This window comes from Tachyglossus aculeatus, chromosome Y4 (genome assembly GCF_015852505.1).
Source record: "Tachyglossus aculeatus isolate mTacAcu1 chromosome Y4, mTacAcu1.pri, whole genome shotgun sequence".
Lineage (NCBI taxonomy): Eukaryota > Metazoa > Chordata > Mammalia > Monotremata > Tachyglossidae > Tachyglossus > Tachyglossus aculeatus.
Window position 1 is genome coordinate 3,567,220 of NC_052096.1, and position 19,494 is coordinate 3,586,713.

At 61.9% G+C, this 19,494-nt stretch overlaps 2 protein-coding genes across 2 annotated transcripts in view; one reads left to right on the forward strand and one right to left on the reverse strand.

Moving 5' to 3' along the window:
* Positions 1–444: 444 nt before the first annotated feature.
* Positions 445–15,712, reverse strand: LOC119946778 (basic proline-rich protein-like). The gene is made up of 17 exons (XM_038768229.1): positions 15,703–15,712; positions 13,677–13,796; positions 13,251–13,480; positions 12,272–12,498; positions 11,390–11,633; positions 10,282–10,426; positions 7,742–7,818; positions 7,457–7,491; positions 6,378–6,548; positions 6,123–6,141; positions 5,185–5,256; positions 4,835–4,932; positions 4,572–4,722; positions 3,761–3,885; positions 2,909–2,939; positions 2,686–2,863; positions 445–533 (listed from the first exon to the last, which is right to left on the reverse strand). Exons 1-17 carry the CDS (start codon positions 15,710–15,712, stop codon positions 445–447), a joined length of 2,022 nt encoding a protein of 673 aa, XP_038624157.1.
* KDM6B (lysine demethylase 6B) overlaps positions 5,182–19,494 on the forward strand; it is a 30,369-nt gene continuing 16,056 nt past the window's right edge. The window contains 11 exon segments of the mRNA XM_038768716.1: positions 5,182–5,265; positions 15,726–15,827; positions 16,112–16,299; positions 16,413–16,533; positions 16,881–16,979; positions 17,249–17,468; positions 17,683–17,775; positions 17,876–18,034; positions 18,175–18,333; positions 19,127–19,218; positions 19,220–19,454. Coding sequence (XP_038624644.1) covers positions 16,418–16,533; positions 16,881–16,979; positions 17,249–17,468; positions 17,683–17,775; positions 17,876–18,034; positions 18,175–18,333; positions 19,127–19,218; positions 19,220–19,454 — 1,173 coding nt within the window. The 5' untranslated portion in view covers positions 5,182–5,265; positions 15,726–15,827; positions 16,112–16,299; positions 16,413–16,417.

The following is a 19,494-nucleotide window of genomic DNA, read 5'->3' on the forward strand; positions in this document are numbered from 1 at the left end:
TACTAAGCGCTTGGGACGTACAAATTGGCAACATATACAGTCCCTACCCAACAGTGGGCTCACAGTCTAAAAGGGGGAGACAGAGAACAAAACCAAACATACTAACAAAATAAAATAAATAGAATAGATATGTACAAGTAAAATAGAGTAATAAATATGCACAAACATATATACATATACACAGGTGCTGTGGGGAAGGGAAGGAGGTAAGATGAGGGGATGGAGAGGGGGAGAGGAAGGAAGGGGCTCAGTGTGGGAAGGCCTCCTGGAGGAGGTGAGCTCTCAGCAGGGCCTTGAAGGGAGGAAGAGAGCTAGCTTGGTGGATGGGCAGAGCTGGTCTCCCTCCCTCTCAGTGCTCCCTTGAAGTGCTCCCCTCAAACCCCCCCACCCACCCCCGGTGGCAGGATGGGAGGGGGCAGACAGCAGCTGTTGAAAGTGGGGCGTTCAGAGGGAAGGGCTGGGGTGAATGTGGGAGACGCAGGGAATCCCAACTTCCTCCATATGGATCGTCTTGACCGGGGACACCCCCGGGGCTGGAGGGGGCAGGGGTGTCGGGGACAGGACAGCCAGGACAGCCAGCCGCACGGTGTCCCCCCCATCAATCAATCAATCGTATTTATTGAGCGCTTACTGTGTGCAGAGCACTGGACTAAGCGCTTGGGCAGTACAAGTTGGCAACATCTAGAGACAGTCCCTACCCAACAGTGGGCTCACAGTCTAAAAGGGGGAGACGGAGAACAAAACCAAACACACTAACAAAATAAAATAAATAGAATAGATATGTACAAGTAAATAAATAGATAAATAAATAGAGTAACCCCCTCAGATGTGAGAGACTTTCTCCCAATTTCTCCGGGGGGGCGAGGGGAGCCGGGGTTTCCGGTCTTTCCCACCTTGTCAAAGGTTGGCTTGGATTGGGACAGGGAGAGGGGATTTGGTGGGAAGGGGGGGGCCTGGGGAACTTAATCCCACTCCTCTTCCAGGGAGGATGTGTGTGTGTGTGTGTGTGTGTTTGGGGGGGGTCCTTGTGTCGTACCCCCCTCCCGTGCCCTTTCTTATTGAGCAGCTGGGGGAGGGGGGGAACGGACGGACGACCCTCGTGCCATTATATGGAAGGGGGAACCAGCCAGGCGTATGTTGCCAACTTGTACTTCCCAAGCGCTTAGTTCAGCGCTCCGCACACAGTAAGCGCCCAATAAATACGATTGAATGAATGAGCGGAAGTGGTGGACGAGGGAGGCTTAAATTGCCCCACAATTGTAAATTGTCAGTGGAATTATAAAGAGTTGTGGATAGGGCAGTGATTTCGGGTGCTTCGTTTGTTTTAGGGGGGGTTATTGTCGGCGTGGGGGGGGGGAGGGCCCAACTGTGACTGCCCTAGCCCCCTCCACCGCCGGGAGAGTGTTTGTGCCGCGGGGAGGAATGGGAATAGAAGGAGAATTTGCCTCCTGGGCCTTTTAATTCTGCAGGGGGACTGCCCTCCCCGCTCACCTAGTGGAGGGGGAAGCTTTTAATTTTGAAAGGGGGCACTCCACGCCTTGAATTCTGCAGGGGGGGGGGCTTGGCGTGTGGGGAGGGGGATGAGAGAGAGACGGACAGACAGACAGACACACACACACACACACACACACACACACACACACGGAGGAAAGGGGCGGGTAGCCGGGAAAGGAGGCCGGAAGGGAGGAGGAGGAGGAGGGAGCCGGCTGGTGGGGAGGGAGGGAGGGAGGGAGGAGGAGGTGGAGGAGGAGGAGGAGGAGGAGGGGGGAGGGAGGGGGCTGGGAGAGCCTGCTACAGTTCTTTGTTTGACTCCGGGACTCAGGGACGGGGAGGAGGAGGGAGGGAGGAGAGAGGCCGCAAGAGCCGGAGACAGGCCCAGGAGGCAGAGGAGGGACCGTCCCCCCCCCAGCCCCCGCTCCCCCCCCCGCTGCTCCCCCCCTTCCCCCCCGGACTCCGGGGGCCGCCGGGGGACAGACACCGAGCAGGTAACCCCCGGCCCCCCAAACCCCAAACCCTCATCCCTGCCGCCTGCCTGCCTGCCTGCCTGCCTGTCTGACACGGTCCCCTCCGTCTCTCCCCTTCCCCCCCCCCCCCCGCCCGGTGTCTCCTCGCCTCTCCCCGCCCCCCAAACCCCCAGTTGCCGTCCCTGTCTCGCCCCTGGCCCCGACTGTCTCTGACTGACTGTGTCTCCCCCACCTCCGACTGTCTGTGTGTGTGTGTGTTGTGTGTATGTCCGGCCGGCCGGCCGTCGGTCCCCCCACCCCGCAACCCCTCCACGCGTTCATGTGTCTCTCCCCTGGCCCCGTCCTTTTGGGCTGCCCGCCCTGGGCTTATTCTCTCCCCTCTACCCTACACACACACACACACACACACACACACACCCCAAATACAAACATGCATCCATACGTCCATACACAATATACACATGCACACATTCATTCTCTTCCTCCTTCCCTCCCCCCCCGGCTCCCCTGCTCTCACCTTTCCGTCCAGACCCCTAACCCCGGGCCCCTCTCTGCCTGGCAACCGTGGGGGGGGTAGGTGGGGGGGAGGGGGGCGGTGGAAAGGGGGCTCGAGGGGAGGCAGCTGGGACCCCCGAGAGGGGGTGGGAGAGCCCCAGTGCGGGGGGTTGGAGGGGGGTCCTGGGGGAAACGGTGTGTACGTGCCGGAGGAGCCGAGGCCTGCGTCGTCCCTTTAAATGCCCCCCCTCCCGCTCCTCATTCTGGGGGCCCCCGTTGGGGTGGGAGCGATTTAAAGGGCCCGCGGCCGGGAGGGAGGCGGGGGCCCGGGCCGGGCCGGACCGCACCGGGGTCCGGAAGGAAAGGACCGCTCGGGGCCGGGGAGGGCGGACAACCGGGCCAGCCTGGTGTGAGAGACAGAGAGAGAGAGATGGGGGGGGCGGCCCGACCGACGGACGGCCCGACGGACGGATGGGGGGCCTGCCGGGGGGAGGTGGGGGGGAATGTCGTCGCCGGGGCAGGGCCGGGCCGGGCCGGGCCGGGGCCGCAGGCTGGGCTCCCGACCCCCGACCCCCGGGGAGCGCGCTGGGCTGCAGCAGCAGCAGCAGCAGCAGGAGGAGGAGGAGGAGGAGGAGGGAGGAGGAGGAGGAGGGGGGACCCCCTGCGCCTGCTCCTGCGGCCGCCTCCTCTCCGCCCGGCCCCGGGGAGGGGAGTTGCGAGACGGCCCCTTGGCTTCCCCTTTTGTTCGGGGCTCTGGGCACATGAAAGTCCCGGCCCCTCCCCCGCCCCTCTCCCCTCCCTCCCCTTCCCTCCCAGCTCCCCTCCCCTCCCCGCTCCCCTCCAGCCCAGCCCAGCTGTTGGGCAGATGAGTTACAGTCCCGGTTGGGCGGGCGGGCGGCCAGCCAGCCTGCCTGCCTGCCTTAATGAGGGATTAAAGCTCCAGCGCTGGCCCTTTAAATGGCTGGTGGCCCTGCCCCCCCACTTTCCCAGCCATCGGCCTTCCCTATAGACCCCCTTCTCCCTGCCCCCGAGCTCCATCTTCCGACCCCCGCAGGCCCTCTTCATCATCATCATCATCAATCGTATTGATGGAGCGCTTACTAGGTGCAGAGCACTGGACTAAGCGCTTGGGAAGTCCAAGTTGGCAACGTCTAGAGACAGGCCCTACCCAACAGTGGGCTCACAGTCTAAAAGGGGGAGGCAGAGAACAAAACCAAACATACCCCAACTTGCCTGGAGTTGCGTCTTCCGACCCCCATTTAGGACCCCCCCCCCTTTCCCCTCCCCTCGCCCTGTCCCACCCAGCGGCGGCTCGAGCCGTCGAGGGGCCGCCCCCCCCGGGGTCCGAGGGAGGCCGAGGGGCCCGGGCCCGGGGCAGAAATAGCGAGTCCCCGGTGGTGGCGGTGGCGGTGTCATCATCAGCCACCTTAGCTTACAGCAGATTGCGTCAGGGAAGGCCGGGGGAGGGATGGGGGGGTGCTCCGGACGCCTGAGTCCCCGAGGGGAGTTGGGGGGGGGGGAAGGGGAGAGAGGGGGGGCCCCTGCCCCACTCAATCAATCAATCAATCGTATTTATGGAGCGCTGACTGTGCAGAGCACCGGACCAAGCGCTTGGGAAGTCCAAGTTGGCAACATATAGAGACAGTCCCTACCCAACAGTGGGCTCACCGTCTAAAAGATCACCTTGTAGCCCCCCCCCCCAGCGCTTAGAACAGTGCTTTGCACATATTATTATTGTTTTATTTTGTTAGTATGTTTGGTCTCTGTCTCCCCCTTTTAGACTGTGAGCCCACTGTTGGGTAGGGACTGTCTCTATATGTTGCCAATTTGTACTTCCCAAGCGCTTAGGCCAGTGCTCTGCACATAGTAAGCGCTCAATAAATACGATTGCTGATGATGATATTCATGCAGTCGTATTTACTGAGCGCTCACGGTGTGCAGAGCACTGGACCAAGCGCTTGGGAAGTCCAAGTCGGCAGCATACCTACCCAACAGCGGGCTCACAGTCTAAAAGAGTGGGAGCGGGGGAGCGAGACCCCCGGAGCAGCAGCCGAACAGCAGGGAGCTGAGGGGCCGGGATGGTTCTGGCCCCCTCCCCCTTTTCCCGGTCACCGGGAGGAAGGAGGCGAGGAAAGGGGATCCGGCCTTTTGGGGGTTCGCGGCGGGCGGGCGGTTGGGCTCCCCGAAGGTAGGGCGACTGTTGGGCCCGCAGCCCTGCCAGGCTGGCTCAGCCTGTCCGGCCACCTCGGGCCCCAGCCGGGACCTGCCCCGCCCGGGGGCCCGGGGGCCCGGAGGAGGGGCACGGCACGGCACGGCAGGGCAGGGGGAGGGGACGGGACCGGACGAGGGGGCAGAGTTCGGAGGGCGAGGCCTACCGGCCTGCCGGCCTGCGAGATAAGGCCGAGGGCCCGGGGGGGTGGGGGGTGCGGCCGAGCCCCCGGAGGGGCGGGGAGCCCCGGAGACCGGGTGTTACCTGAGGACACCGGGGGCGGGGCCGGCGAGCGAGACCACCCGCCCGAGGGACAACCCGGGGGGCCGAAGGCGACAGCCCCGGCCGTTCGGGGCCAACCGCCAGCCCGGGATGGGGATGGGGATGGGGATGGGGATGGGGATGGGGGGGGGGTTCCCCCCCCCTTTCCCCCTTCGGTAACCCGGTCCCCTCTGTCTCCCCCCAACCCCCAGGTTCTCCTCCCCCCCCCCCCCCCCCGGGGCCGCCATGCCGGGCCCGTAGCCCCGCCTTCCCGCCCGCCACGCCCGTTGCCAGGGGCGCCCGCGCCAATGACAGGCGGCCGCCGAGCTACAACCGGTAAGTCCCGCCCCCTTGCGCACCCCCAAATCATGCCCTCCCCCCCCCCACCCCGACCTCCTTGTGGTACGGGCCCAGACGTCCCCCCAACCCTTAGGTACCCACTCGTGATGGTTCAGTCTACCTGGGCGACAGCCCTCTCCATCCCTCTGTGCACACACACACACCCGCACCCCCTCTGTCTCTTTTTCCTCTTTCTTCCCCCCCCCCAGGGTTTTTCCTCCTTCTGCCAAAAGGAATGGTTCAGCCCCCCCCTTTAGTGAGAGTGTGTGTGCTCACGCTTGTGTGACCTTCCCCTCCCCCTCCACCTGTGACTGGTTCGGTCTGTATCTGCGCTGCCCAGACCCCCCATCCCCCCGCCCAGCTACCCGTGCCCAGGAATGGTTCAACCCATCTGCTGTTTTCCCACTCCCCCCCTTTCCCCCCCGTAATGGTACGACCCACTACCAGCCAGGGCAGCTGGTGACAGAAAGAGAGAAAGAGAGAGAGAGAGATGGCTAGATGGTCTGAGGAAAACACCACGGGACTTGGAGGGGGTGTTCTTAACCCCTTTATCCCGGAGTTGCTAAAGGTCCTTACCCCAGGGTGTAGGGGGTGAGCTACTGTACAAGGAGCCTGCCCCGATAAGGGAGGGAGGAGCAGGAGGCCATTGCCATGACAACCCACTAAGCTGTTGCTATGACAACCAAGGGCCCAGGGGCATCTCCCTCCTTTCCCCTCTCCCCCCCCCACTTTGGTTGGGGAGGGGGGTGTGCAGAGCTGTGGTCGAGCTGTTTGAGACACCCCACAGCCCCCAAACCACATCCTGTGTCTCTTCCCCCTCTGCTGGAGGGTCTCTTGGCCCTGCCTAGGGGCACCTGCGTTGGGGGATGGGGCCTGAGGGGATGGGGGGGAGAGGGGAGAAACAATATGAGGCCCTTGAGGTGGGACACCTTAGTCAGATGACCCGCCCCCCGAGCCTGTTGAAAAGGCCGAGGAGAGAACAGGCTTCACCTGCCTGCCCTTCTGAAGACACAGGTAGGCCCCTGGCGGAGGCACCCCCGGGGAGGGGGGCGCTTTCCGAAGGGCCCAGGAGGACACACGCTTAGACACAGAGACCCCGGGGCACCTACTGGGACGGACAGACACAGATTTCCTCCGTCCCAGCCGGGGCCAAGGCCGGCAGGTGCTCGGCGTGGTGGCCCCCCGGCCCTAGGCCCGTCGGTCCGTGTCCCAGGGCCGCCCCGCGTCCGAACCCACTGCCAGTGACGGACAGAGACGGAAGCACGTTAAGGCCGCCCGGCCTGGCCCGGGAGAGTGTCGAGATGTTCCCCGGTGGGCCCAGGAAGGGGCGGCCTGGTTTATATTTATTTTGCCGGGGGTGGGGGTGTCGAAGATGTTATTGGATGGCGTTCCGGGTAACCGTAACGAAAATCGCGGTCGGTATCTGTTCAACGTTTACCGTATGCCAAACACTGTACTAAACAGCCCAGTGAGGTCAGACACAGTTCCAGTCCCACACGGAGGGAGGGGGCGAACGGGTATTTCATCCCCGTTTTGCAGATGGGGCAGCCGAGGCCCGGGGAAGCGAAGCGACTCGCCCAAGTTTGTCGAGCGGGCAAGTAAGTGGCGGAGCCAAGGTTAAAACCCGGGTCTCCTTACTCCCCGGCCCGAACTCTTTCACGAGGCCAAACCGTTTCCTCAACGATCGACCGCGGGTATTTATGAAAAGCTTATTGAGGGCAGAACGCTGCCTTAAGCGCTTAGGAGAGTCCAGTACGACAGAGTCGGTAAGCGCACTCCCCGTCCACAGCCAGCTTCCAGTCTAGAGGGGGGAGATGCCCAAACTTTTAGACTGTGAGCCCACTGTTGGGTAGGGACTGTCTCTATATGTTGCCAACTTGTACTTCCCAATCGCTTAGTACAGTGCTCTGCACACAGTAAGCGCTCAATAAATACGATTGATGATGATTGATGAGTTACAGCTCACTTCTCCTCCAGACCCACCCCCTAAGAAAGTCCTCCCTGCTCTTCCCCTAAGGTCCTTCTCTTAGTACGCCAGCCCCTCCCCTGAGGGGTGGGACCGTATCTTACCCTTTCTTGTGTGTTCTCTCCCCGCGCTCAGTACATGTCCTGCCTGCGGTTCGCAGTTACTACACACCGTTGCTACCACTTCTCTTTTTGGGTGTCCCAACCCCAGTCGGCAGGATACCTTCCCCCCACATCCACCTGTTTCATCTCAGATGACTAGGGCCCAACTTTTGAGACTACTAAGGTGTGAACCTTTCAGGCTACCCAATTCTCTCTACACACACCACACGAGCGCTGGTGCGCGCACACAAACATATACACACACCCTTTTCCTCCCCTTGCCTCTCCAGGATGCTGGCTCTCTCACCTGTATTTCTTTGAAGCCCCACCCTCCCAAACCCCTGAGATAGAATATGGATATTTTGAAGCCTTGACATTGTTAAGCTAAAATCTGGGGCTTCTTCACAATGCCCCTCTCCCGGGGGTCATTAGCAATTAGGAGGTGCCCCTCCTCCTCCTCGGGTGGACCCTGGGACCCAGGCGCTAGGTGAGACAGGTGGGCATTACCGAGCCAGAGTCAGACCAACTCGGAGGCGTGGACTCATTCATTCAGTTCTGTTTATAGAGCGCCTACTGTGTGGAGAGCACTGTGCTAAGCGTTTTGGTCCAGCAAACATACCAGGCCTTCCTTCCCACGGTTTAGGGGGTTCAGGCTGGATGGGAAGAAAGACACATACACACACGGGCAGGAACAGGGTCCTGTGTTTTTTTCCGGGAGACTGTCAGTTAATTAGTTCTGTGGTATTTGTCTGCTATATGCTATGGTATATGGTATTCGTGCAGAGCACTTGGGAGAGTCTAATACAGCGGAATTAGCAGTCGCGTTCCCTGCCCGTAATGAGCTTATGGCCTAGAGGTCTACAGTGTAGGACTACTAGGTGACCTGCAATCAATCAATCAATTGTATTTATTGAGGGCTTACTATGTGCAGAGCACTGTACTAAGCGCTTGGGAAGTACAAATTCCAAGTACAATCAGTTGTAATTGAGCGCTTTCCGTGAGTAGATACAACAGAGTTGGTAGACGTGTTCCCTGCCCACCATGAGCTTCCAGTCTAGAGGCCGAAGAGAATCTGATCCCCTCTTCTGGTGAGTCAGGCTGTCGGCTTCATAGATTGGGAGCCCCCCTTGGAGGGGCGGGGTCCACAGAGAAGCAGCGTGGCTCAGTGGAAAGAGCCCGGGCTTTGGAGTCTGAGGTCATGGGTTCAAATCCCGACTCCGCCAATTGCCAGCTGTGTGACTTTGGGCAAGTCACTGCACTTCTCTGTGCCTCGGTGACCTCATCCGGAAAATGGGGATGAAGACTGTGAGCCCCCTGTGGGACAACCCGATCACCCTGTAACCTCCCCAACGCTTAGAACAGTGCTTTGCACATAGTAAGCGCTTAATAAATGCTGTCATAATTCCCACCTCTATCCTTTCCCGCACCTAGTGCGGTGCTCTGTCCACAGTAGGCGCTTAATAAATACTATATCACCACTTCTGCGTCAGGGCTGGGGTGAGGTCTGTCACTGATGCCGCGGGCTGGCTGAGAGGAAACAGCCCTGGCTGAGGACCTGGGTTCTAGTCCAGGCTCCGCCCCTTGCCCGCTCTGTGACCTTGGACAAATCACTTGGCTTCTCTGAGCCCCAGTTGACTAATATCTGTAAAATTCATTCAGTCGTATGTAGGAAGCACTTACTGTGTGCAGGGCGCTGTACTGAGCGCTTGGGAAAGTACGATATATGGGGATCTGATACCTGTTCTCTCTCCCCATTAGGCTGTGAGCCCCATGTGGGACCGGGAGTGGGGCTAATGTGTTGATAGTCTAGCGTGGCATAGTGGCTAGACCACTGGCCTGAGAATCAGAAGGTCTTGGGTTCTAATCCCCACTCTGCTGCTTGTCTGCTGTGTCACCTTGGGCAAGTCACCTCACTGTGCCTCAGGTCCCTCATCTGTAAAATGGGGATTGAGACCTCGAGGCCCGCGTGAGCCCCGCTTTGCTTGTATCCACCCCAGTGCCCGGCACGTGGTAAGTGCTTAATAGATACCGTGATGATCTACCGCAGCGCTGGGGTAGTTATTACTGTGATGGTGCTCCCAAGTGCCCAGTTCAGGGCCTGGCACAGGCAGAGTCGGTGCACCGCCGGGCTCGCCTCAGTGGGGTCGGGCCCATGGGTGAGGGAGCCAAGCCTGGGTCCCTGGCCAGACCGGGTGCAGGCTGGAATTCATTCATTCATTCATTCATTCATTCATTCAGTCGTATTTATTGAGCGCTTACTGTGTGCAGAGCGCTTGGGAAGTCCAAGTTGGCAACATAGAGAGGCGGTCCCTACCCAACGGCGGGCTCACCGTCTAGAAGGGGGAATTGGAGCGGACCTCAGCCTTCGGGGCAGGGCTGCCTTCCCCCTTCTAGACTGTGAGCCCACCGTTGGGTAGGGACCGCCTCTCTATGTTGCCAACTTGGACTTCCCAAGCGCTTACTACAGTGCCCTGCACACAGGAAGCGCTCAATAAATACGATTGATTGATTGACTGATTGAGGAACATAGGCTCGTTCCCTACCCAACAGCGGGCTCACAGTCGAGACTGGCCCTCGTCCCCCTCTCCATCCCCCCCATCTTACCTCCTTCCCTTCCCCACAGCACCTGTATATATGGATATATGTTTGTACATGTTTATTACTCTATTTTACTTGTACATACCTATTCTATGTATTTTATTTTGTTAGCACGTTTGGTTTTGTTCTCTGCCTCCCCCTTTTGGACTGTGAGCCCACTGTTGGGTGGGGACTGTCTCTCTATGTTGCCAGTTTGTACTTCCCAAGCGCTTAGTACAGTGCTCTGCACATAGTAAGCGCTCAATAAATGATGATGATGATGCACTCACCCGGGGCCGGCTGGGCACGCGCGCCCCCGTCTCCCTGCCCTTCGGCCTCCAGTCGGCGCACGCGCACGCAGGCACTCACGCGCACACGCGCGCGCGCCCCCGTCTCCCTGTCCCTCGGCCTCCAGTCGGCGCACGCGCGCGCGCACGCAGGCGCTCACGCGCACGCACACAGAGACCCCGCCCCCCCGGGGGGCGTGGCTGGGCCCGGCCCGGCCCGGCCGGCGCTGGGAATCCCGGGGGGGGCGGGACCCTGACGGGGCTCCGGGGCCTTTAAATGGGGCCCACGCGGGCCGCGTGGGGGTGAGTCAGGCCGGCCGGACCCAAAGACACACAGAGACAGGCACACAGACAGAGACACAGGGAGAGACAGAGAGACACACAGAGGGAGAAAGAGACAGCCCCCAGCCCAGGTAAGGAGCCCGGGCCCTGCGGGGGCACAGGTGTCTTCGGGTTTGGGGGACAAGGCCCGCCTCTTGGGGGAGGGAGGGAGGGGAGGGACCCCTGCCAGCCTCGGGGGGGTCAGGGCCCTGCCAGTCGGGTGACCTGTGGAGGGTCTCTGGGGTGTGTGTGTGTGTATATATATATATATATATATATATGTACATATATATATATATATATATATGTATATATATATATACATGTATACATGTATGTGTGTGTATATATATATATATATATATATATATATACCATCGATCCAGGGATTGGGGGGCGGGGGGACAACGGGGATGTATGTGTGTGAGTGTGTGTGTGTGTTTACCCGGCTGTACAAAGGGGACTAACCTGTCCGTTGAAAGGGCGAGCGCGGGGGATGTTGGCAGGAGAGGAGCTCTCCGTGTGTGTGTGTGTGTGTGTGTGTTTTGTAACCTATGAACCTGTGTGTTTCTGTACGCGCGAGGCCAGGAGACCCGAAACCCGTGTTTGTGTGGAGGTGGCCTAGGGTCACCGGCGTTGTGCTCTCCGGGTGGGTTCTGCGTCGTGAGGCCCCTCCCCGGGGGGAGGGCCGGGGCCGGGGCCGGGAGAGTCGGCCGGACGAAGGGACCCGCGACGGGGGGGTCCGGGGGAGCCCCCCCCCACCTACCGGCCTGCCTGCCGTGTGTGTGTGTGTGTGTGTGTGTGTGAGTGACAGTCCGGATGGCCGGACGGACGGGGGGGGGGGGGGGTGGGAGGGAGGGGGCGGGGACCTCTGCCTCCTCGCCGGCTCTCATTAACTCCTCCGTGGCCGAGAGGCCGAGCGCCCGGGCCCGGTTGCGGGAGGGCTGCGGGGTGGGGCGGTGTGTGGGCGCGGTGACCTTTGACCCTCCGCCCCGCTCCTCTCCTGGCCCGGCCTCTCCTGCCCTTCGGTCGGCCTCCGCCTGCGGGCGGCCCGTCGCCGGACACATGGCCTGGGACGGGCCGGGCCGGGGGCGGCTTGCGTCCGTCTTACGGCTTGGGCCCCGGGGGTCCGGCGGTGAGTAGTGTGCGCGCCCCTCCTCCGGCTGTGTGTGTGTGTGTGTGTGTGTGTGTGTGTGTGTGCCCGCCCCCTCCCTCCCTCCGCCCAGAGAGTCGTGTCCGCGGTGGCCAGTGGAGGAGGAAATGGGTCACTGGATGACACCACACTGAGTGGGTTGGTGTGTGCGCCTCATTCACGGGATCTGGGCCACGGGCCCTCTGTCTGTCTGAGGTCGGGGTGGGCCACCCGTGCGATAAATGGCTGTATATATGTTTGTACATATTTATCACTCTATTTTATTTGTACATATCTATCCTATTTATTTTGTTAGTAGGTTTGGTTTTGTTCTCTGTCTCCCCCTTTTAGACTGCGAGCCCACTGTTGGGTAGGGGCGGTCTCTATGTGTTGCCAATTTGTACTTCCCAAGCGCTTAGTACAGTGCTCTGCACATAGCAAGCGCTCAATAAATACGATTGATGATGATGATGATGATAAAGCCCCCGGTGGATTCCGGGGCCGCCGGTGGGCAGGACCAAGGAAGGAGAGAAGACGCGGGGCCCCGCGGGGGCAGGGCTGAGTCAGTGGGAACGTGGGGGAGGTTTCCGGGGTGACTCAGTCTCTCTCTGGCCCGGACCCCTGCCCGCCCCCCACGCAGCCTGAATCAGCGACCGGCTGGAGGGGCGAGACTCCCGGCCGGAGGACCGGGCCCTGGACGGACCGGGAGGGGCCGGGAGGAGCCCGACGGGGGGGATGTGGGGGGCCGGGGGGCCGGAGGGCGCCGGGGCCCGGCCCCGTGGGAAAAGGGAAGTAGTCGCCCGGGGGAAGTGGCGTCACCGGGGCCGAAACCGGCGGTCGGGGAACCTAAAGGGGAAGCTGCCGTTTCCCGGCAGCCGGCAGAGTCATCAGCAGCAGCATCATCATCATCATCAATCGTATTCATTGAGCGCTTACTGTGTGCGGAGCGCCGGACTAAGCGCTTGGCAACATATAGGGACAGTCCCTACCCAACAACGGGCTCACAGTCTAAAGGGGGAGACAGAGAACAGAACCAAACATATTAACAAAATAAAATAAATAGGATAGATATGTACAAGTAAAATAAATAGAGTAACAAATATGTACAAACGTATATACAGGTGCAGTGGGGAAGGGAAGGAGGTAAGATGGGGGGGGATGGAGGGGGGACGAGGGGGAGAGGAAGGAAGGGGCTCAGTCTGGGAAGGCCTCCTGGAGGAGGTGAGCTCTCAGCAGGGCCTTGAAGACTCGAGGAACCCAAACGCACCGTGGGAGGCCTGAGCATCCCCCCACCCTGCGGGGCATCAGCAAGCGTATTTGTTGAGCGCTTACTGTGTGCAGAGCGCTGGACTAAGCGCTTGGGAAGGACAAGTTGGCAACGTAGAGAGACGGTCCCTACCCAGCGGCGGGCTCACAGTCTAAAAGGGGGAGACAGAGAACAGAACCAAACATACTAACAGAGTAAAATGAATAGAATAGACCGACAGACAGACCCCCCCCCCCCAGCATCCCACCTGTTGCCGGGGAGTCCTGGCCCCCCATCCCACCCCCGGTCGGGAGCAGGAGCCTGGTTGGGGTCCGGCCTCGGGGCCCCTCACCAGAAACCCCAGCTTGGGGCGGGGGGCGGGGGGGGGCGGCTGGAAATTTCCCCAGTGCGCAGGCAGCTCCGTCAGGTGAACTTTCCAGCCGCCCCCGGCGGGGGAGGAGACGGGGCTGGGGCTCACCGCAGCCCCGATCCCGCCCCCCGCCCCCGGTCGGAGCAGGCCGCGCTGGGGACCCGGGGACCCTCGGGCCCCGGAGGAGGAAGTGAAATGGGCGCGTGGGTCTCCTTTAAGGGCGTGGGCGGGCCGCGGGGGGGGGGAGGAAGGTGACGCTCAGTGATGTCACCGCCTGACACCCCCACTGGGAGACACCCCCGGGAACCGCTTCCGCTGCGCACGGTGGCGGGGGGCGGGGGGGGGGAAGAACACGTCACGGGCAATCCCAGAAATCCCCCCCCCCTTCCCCTTCCCCTTCCCCGCCACCGGGCCGGGGGCGGGAGGGGGGCACGTGGGCCAAGCCGGGAACCGTCACAGACGGACGGACACCGGCCAGAACGGGAGCCCCGGAGCCGGTTGGGGGGCTCCCGAGGGGCGGCTCGAAACCTGGGGGGTCGCCGCGACTAAGGGAACGGCTTGCATCCAACAGCGCTTTGCACACAGTAAGGGCTTAACCGACACCATCGTCATCATCTGGTCCGTACCATCATCATCACGTATATATGTTTGTACATATTTATTACTCTGTTTATTTTACTTGTACATATCTAGTCTATTTTATTTTGTTAGTATGTTTGGTTTTGTTCTCTGTCTCCCCCTTTTAGACTGTGAGCCCACTGCTGGGTAGGGACCGTCTCTATATGTTACCGACTTGGACTTCCCAAGCGCTTAGCACAGTGCTCTGCACACAGTAAGTGCTCAATAAATACGATTGATGATGGTGATGATGATCATCATCATCTGGGGAACAGGATTGGGTCCGTACCATCATCATCACGTATATATGTTTGTACATATTTGTTACCTCTTCCAGAAGGCCTTCCCACACTGAGCCCCTTCCTTCCTCTCCCCCTCATCCCCCTCTCCATCCCCCCATCTTACCTCCTTCCCTTCCCCACAGCACCTGTGTATATGTATATATGTTTGTACATATTTATTACTCTATTTTACTTGTACATATCTATTCTATTTATTTTATTTTGTTAGTATGTTTGGTTTTGTTCTCTGTCTCCCCCTTTTAGACTGTGAGCCCACTGCTGGGTAGGGGCTGTCTCTATATGTTACCAACTTGGACTTCCCAAGCGCTTAGTACAGTGCTCTGCACGCAGTAAGTGCTCAATAAATACGATTGATGATGATGATGATCATCATCATCTGGGGAACAGGATTGGGTCCATACCATCATCATCATCATCATCATCTGGGGAACAGGATTGGGTCTGTACCATCATCATCACGTATATATGTTTGTACATATTTGTTACTCTATTTATTTTACTTGTACATATCTATTCTATTTATCTTATTTTGTTAGTATCTTTGGTTTTGTTCTCTGTCTCCCCCTTTTAGACTGTGAGCCCATTGCTGGGTCTCTATATGTTGCCAACTTGGACTTCCCAAGCGCTTAGTACAGTGCTCTGCACACAGTAAGTGCTCAATAAATACGATTGATGATGATGATGGTGATGATGATGATGATGATCATCATCATCTGGGGAACAGGATTGGGTCCGTATCATCATCATCATCATCATCATGGGAACAGGATTGGGTCCGGAGCTGTTGTCCGGCCAGGTGGGGAGGGGAGGGGGAGGTGGCCACAGCCTGACAGCTTGGGTGGGCTTGGGGTTAAGTAGGTGTACCCAACCGCCCTGCGTGCCTGCGTGTTTCTGGATCTCTGTCTGCCTGGCGGCTGGATGGCCTTGGGGGTGGCGGGGGTGTGTGTGTGTGTGTCTGTGCGTGAGTCTGGCTGTCTGTCTGGCTGTCTGTCTGTCTGGCTGGCTGAGGGGGTTGGCTTCTCACGGTCCGGGCTGGCAGAGTGCCCGGCTCAGGCTGTCCGTCCTTCAGCCTGCCCGCGCCTCCCGGACTCTTAACCGGTTGGCTACTTGTACATATCTATTCTGTTTTATTTTGTTAGTATGTTTGGTTTTGTTCCCTGTCTCCCCCTTTTAGACTGTGAGCCCACTGTTGGATAGGGGCCGTCTCTATATGTTGCCTAGTACAGCGCTCTGCACGCAGTAAGCGCTCAATAAATACGATTGATTGATTGATTCCCCCCGGCGGCCCGCCCCGGTTCCCATCGGCCCGTCTTCCCCGGAAGGCCCCTCCTCAGACCCGGTCCCCCTCCCCGGGTGCTCATCAGAGTGTGGGCCGGGACCCCCTAGGGGGAGAGGTCACCCTGGGGTTAAGGACCCCCTCCCCTCCGACCTTGAGCGGCTCCCGCTTCTCCTCTCCCTCCGTGCCAGCCCCCGTTGGCTGCAGCGCCTTGCCCTGCCAACTCTCTGGGCCTGACCTCCCCTCATTGGTCTCCGCCAGGCTGTTACTGAGGAGGACAGATGACAACGGCGATGATTGACTGCGGAGGCAGGGACAGAGCCCTATGATTGGCCACATTCCTGGAGCCAGAGAACTAACTCTGTGAGTGAAAGAGCCGGGAAGGAGGAGAGGGGCCGGGTGGTCCCAGGGGGCTTGTGGGGGGGGCGAGGGAGGGGGGGAGAGGGACTGACGGTGGGAGAACGTTTGCGCTCGTCAGTCGGGGACGACGGGGGTGGGCAGAATGAGTGAGGGGGTTGGGAGGGGGGCAGAGGGGATGGCACGACGGTAGCGGGCGGAGGGAAGAAATCAGAGGGTGCGGAAAGCAGTGGGGGGGGGCCTCCGCCATCCCTGATGGGCTCCCCCTCCCTATTCTACCAACCCCCCAGAATCAGCTGAGTGAGGACCCCCTCCGCCCCCCACGACCGATCCCGGGGCAGACGGAGGGCTCCGCAGCCGAGGGAAGCCGGATCCAGACCCTCTGCCCAGCCCGGAGCCGGGGGTCTGGGCCGGGCCGGGGCGAGGGGAAGAGGGAGCCCGCCTGACCTCGGGGGCTCCCGGCGCCGCCACTGACCTGGTGAGTGGGGCCGCTGGGCGGGTGGGGGGTGGAGGGCGGGGTCCTCGCGGCTGCGGGCCCCCCCCCCCCCCGCCACCGCGCTCGCTCACGCGTCCGTCCGACTCTTCCCACAGGCTGAATGCATCGGGCGGCGGACCCGCCGGGGGCCCTCGGGGGCTTGAGCTGTGCCGGGGCCTGGACCTCCTGTTCCCCCCACCCCCACCCCCAACCCCGCGCCTGGCTGCCTGGGGGCAGGTGAGATGAGCAAGCCCCCTCTTACTCCCACAGACCCCAGGGATGGTGGAAGGTGGTGGTTGGGGGTGCGGGGTGCGCCCGTCAGTGACCCCTGACTCCTCCAGTGTCCTGTTTTCTCCAACTCTCCGCCGGGATCTGGCCTGCAGCTTCCCCCTCTCTCCCAGGGAATTGGTTACCGTGGGGCCACCTGTCCCCTTATGGGCCTCACTTTCCCCACTCCAGCGGGGTGGGAGAAGGAGAACGTGATGCCCGGGAAACAGGTCTCAGGAACCTGGGGAAACAATCAGACCCCCCAGCCCCCATTTCTTCTCCCCTTTTGACGGCCCGGTCCCCTTCCCCCCGGCCAGGTGTTCTGCCAGCATCGGCCAGCCCCAGCTCCCGGTCCATCTGCCCCCGGCCCCCGGTGGCAGCATCGGCCACCCCAACAAGCCCTATTACTCTCCTGGGTGAGTCAAGGGGAGGTCGGGGGCGGTGGTCAGGTTGCCGGGGTCCCAGGAGGGGAGGAGAACCACGAAGGAAGGAAGAGCCAGCAGCTGGGAAGCGGGGCGCCCGGGTCCAGAAGGGGAAGGAGCGAAGGCGGTCAGCGGGGGTGGCCCAAGCCGTCGGTGTGCTCGCTCGGTCCGAGCCCCGAGTCGGAGGTGGGGAAGGGGCGGAGGAGGGTCCCGCTCCCCCGCCCCGTCCCCGCGGCTGACGGCGCCGTCGTCCCCCGCCCCAGGACCGCGAGCTCTCGGCCGCTGCACGGGAAGTTGGAGTCCCTGCATGGCTGGGTGCAGGCTCTGCTGCGGGACCCGGCCCAGCCGGGGCTGTGGGAGCAGCTGGGGCAGCTGTACGAGTCGGAGCAGGACAGCGAGGAGGCCCTGCGCTGTTATCAAAGCGCCCTCCGCTACGGGGCCATCTACGCCCACCTGGGGCCCCGCATCGGCCGCCTGCAGCAGGTAGGGGCCGGGCCCGGGCAGGGAGGGACCCGGGCCGAGCGGACCGGCCGCGGGAGGTCAGGAGGGGCGAACCCCGCGGCGCTCGCTGGTCGGGAGGCCGGACGGGGATTCAGAGACGGGTGCCTAACGGCGGCCTGGAGGGGTGACCCAGGTTAGCTCTGGTTCGGTTCGGTCTGGTCCCTCCCTGAGCGCTGCCCCCCATACCGACGGCTAGGCCCAGCTCTGGAGCTTCCACTCAGGGTCCTCCCATCACCGCGCCAAGGCACTGCCGCCCCTGGAGCAAGTGTGGAACCTCCTCCACCTCGAGGTAAGAGAGTCGGGGGGTCGGGGGGTGGGGGGGGTCGCGGGGACCGAGGAGCGTCTGGGCGACTGTGCTGAATGTCCCGTCCCCGCCCGCCCGTCCCCAGCACAAGCGGAACTACGGCACGAAGCGGGGAGGTCCCCCGGTGAAGCGGGCGGCCGAGACCCCCGTGGTGCAGCCGGTGCCTCCCGCGGCGCCCCCCGACCCCGGGGACGAGAGCCTGAGCCCCGGGGGCAAGCGGAGGAGGAGCTGCGGTCCGGAGCAGGTACGTCTGCGTCGGCCCCAGACCCGACCGAGGGGGCGGTCACCGGCCCCGGGGGGGGGAGGCTGTGGGGAGGGGGACACGCACGAGGCTCCCGGCCTCCCCTGACCTCTCCCTCCTTCCTGTCCTCCCCACCCTTACAGCCCGCTCCTCCCCCTGGCTTGCCGCCCCCTCCTCCGCCACCCCTGCCAGGCTTGGCCACCAGTCCCCCCTTCCAGCCCCCCAAGCCGGGGCTGTGGAGCCCACTTCACGGAGAGGCCTGGGGCGCTGAGCGCAAAGGCATGGCCCCTCCGGACCGCCAGGTGAGACCATCGCCCCCCGCTCGGCTCTGACACCCGCCCCACCGTCCCCCACGAGGACACCGGTGTCCCGCATCCCTCCCCTGCCGCATCTCCCCTTCCGTCACGGGGCGTTCCGATCCCCGCCGGATGACCTTGGAGGAGCCGCTCCCGCTTCTCTCCTCTGTCGAACGGGGATGAGATTCCTGCTCTCCCTGCGTCCCCTCCCTCCTCCCCTCCCTTAGCCCGAGTCCCGTGGGGGACGGGGCCCGGATCTGCTCCGGCCGGGTGGCGACCGGCCCGATGCCGGGCACAAAGACTACGGGTAGCGGTGTCGTCACCCTCCTCGTCCTCCTCTTCTCCCTTGTCGTCGTCATGGTGACGGTGATGACGCTCGGCAGGACTCCCCCCCCCACCTTCTCCCAGCAGATGGCCTGTGCCCCCCACGCCCATCCCTAGAGAGGCAGTGGGGCCTAGCGGAAGGAGGTTGGGCCTGAGAGTCGGAGGGACCTGGGTTCTAATCCTGGCTCCGCCCTCTGTCTGCTGCGTGACCTTGGGCGAGTGGCCTTACTTCTCTGGCTCTCACTCAGTTCCCTCATCTGCAAAATGGGGATCGGGACCGTGAGCCCCACGTGGGACAGGGACCGGGTCCCAACCTGACTAGCTTCTATCTACCCCAGTGCTCGATGCGTAGGAAGCATTTAACAGATACCACCGTGACTATTACTATTATTATTATTATCATCACCGTTATTATCGTCACCTCGGAAGAAGGCCCGTCTCTGACTCTGTTCTTCTCTCCCCCGGCCCCCGCCAGGAGCAGCGGCACTCGGTCCCCCACCCGTTCCCGTACCCGGCCCCCGCCTACGCTACGCATCCCCCCGGCCCCCGGCCGGTGCCCGTGGCCCCCCCCGGGCCCCCGCCCCCCAGGAGCAGAGAGCCATGGCTGCCCGCCCGCCGCCCGCCCCCCCGGAAGTGACCTTAGAGAGAGCAGAGTTCACAGGTCGCGGCTGGACTCCAGCGTTTCACCAGCAGCAACCACCGCCTGCGTGCCTTATGCCCCACCCCGGCCCCCCGGCGGCGGCACCACCAGCAGCGGCGGCGGCCACGGCGGACCCCGGGGCGCGGAGCAGAGCCCAGGCCTCGTGAGTGCCCTCGGTCTGGGCGGGGGGACCCGGGGGGGAC

Coding starts and splice junctions, on each gene's coding strand:
- LOC119946778 (XM_038768229.1), bottom strand. Junction 6,549..7,456: donor CAGGTGGATGTGGGGGGAAG/GTATCCTGCCGA, acceptor CTCCCGGGCCAG/GCCGGGCGGCCTTAACGTGC. Junction 4,723..4,834: donor TCTCGCAGGCCGGCAGGCCG/GTAGGCCTCGCC, acceptor CGGGCGGGGCAG/GTCCCGGCTGGGGCCCGAGG.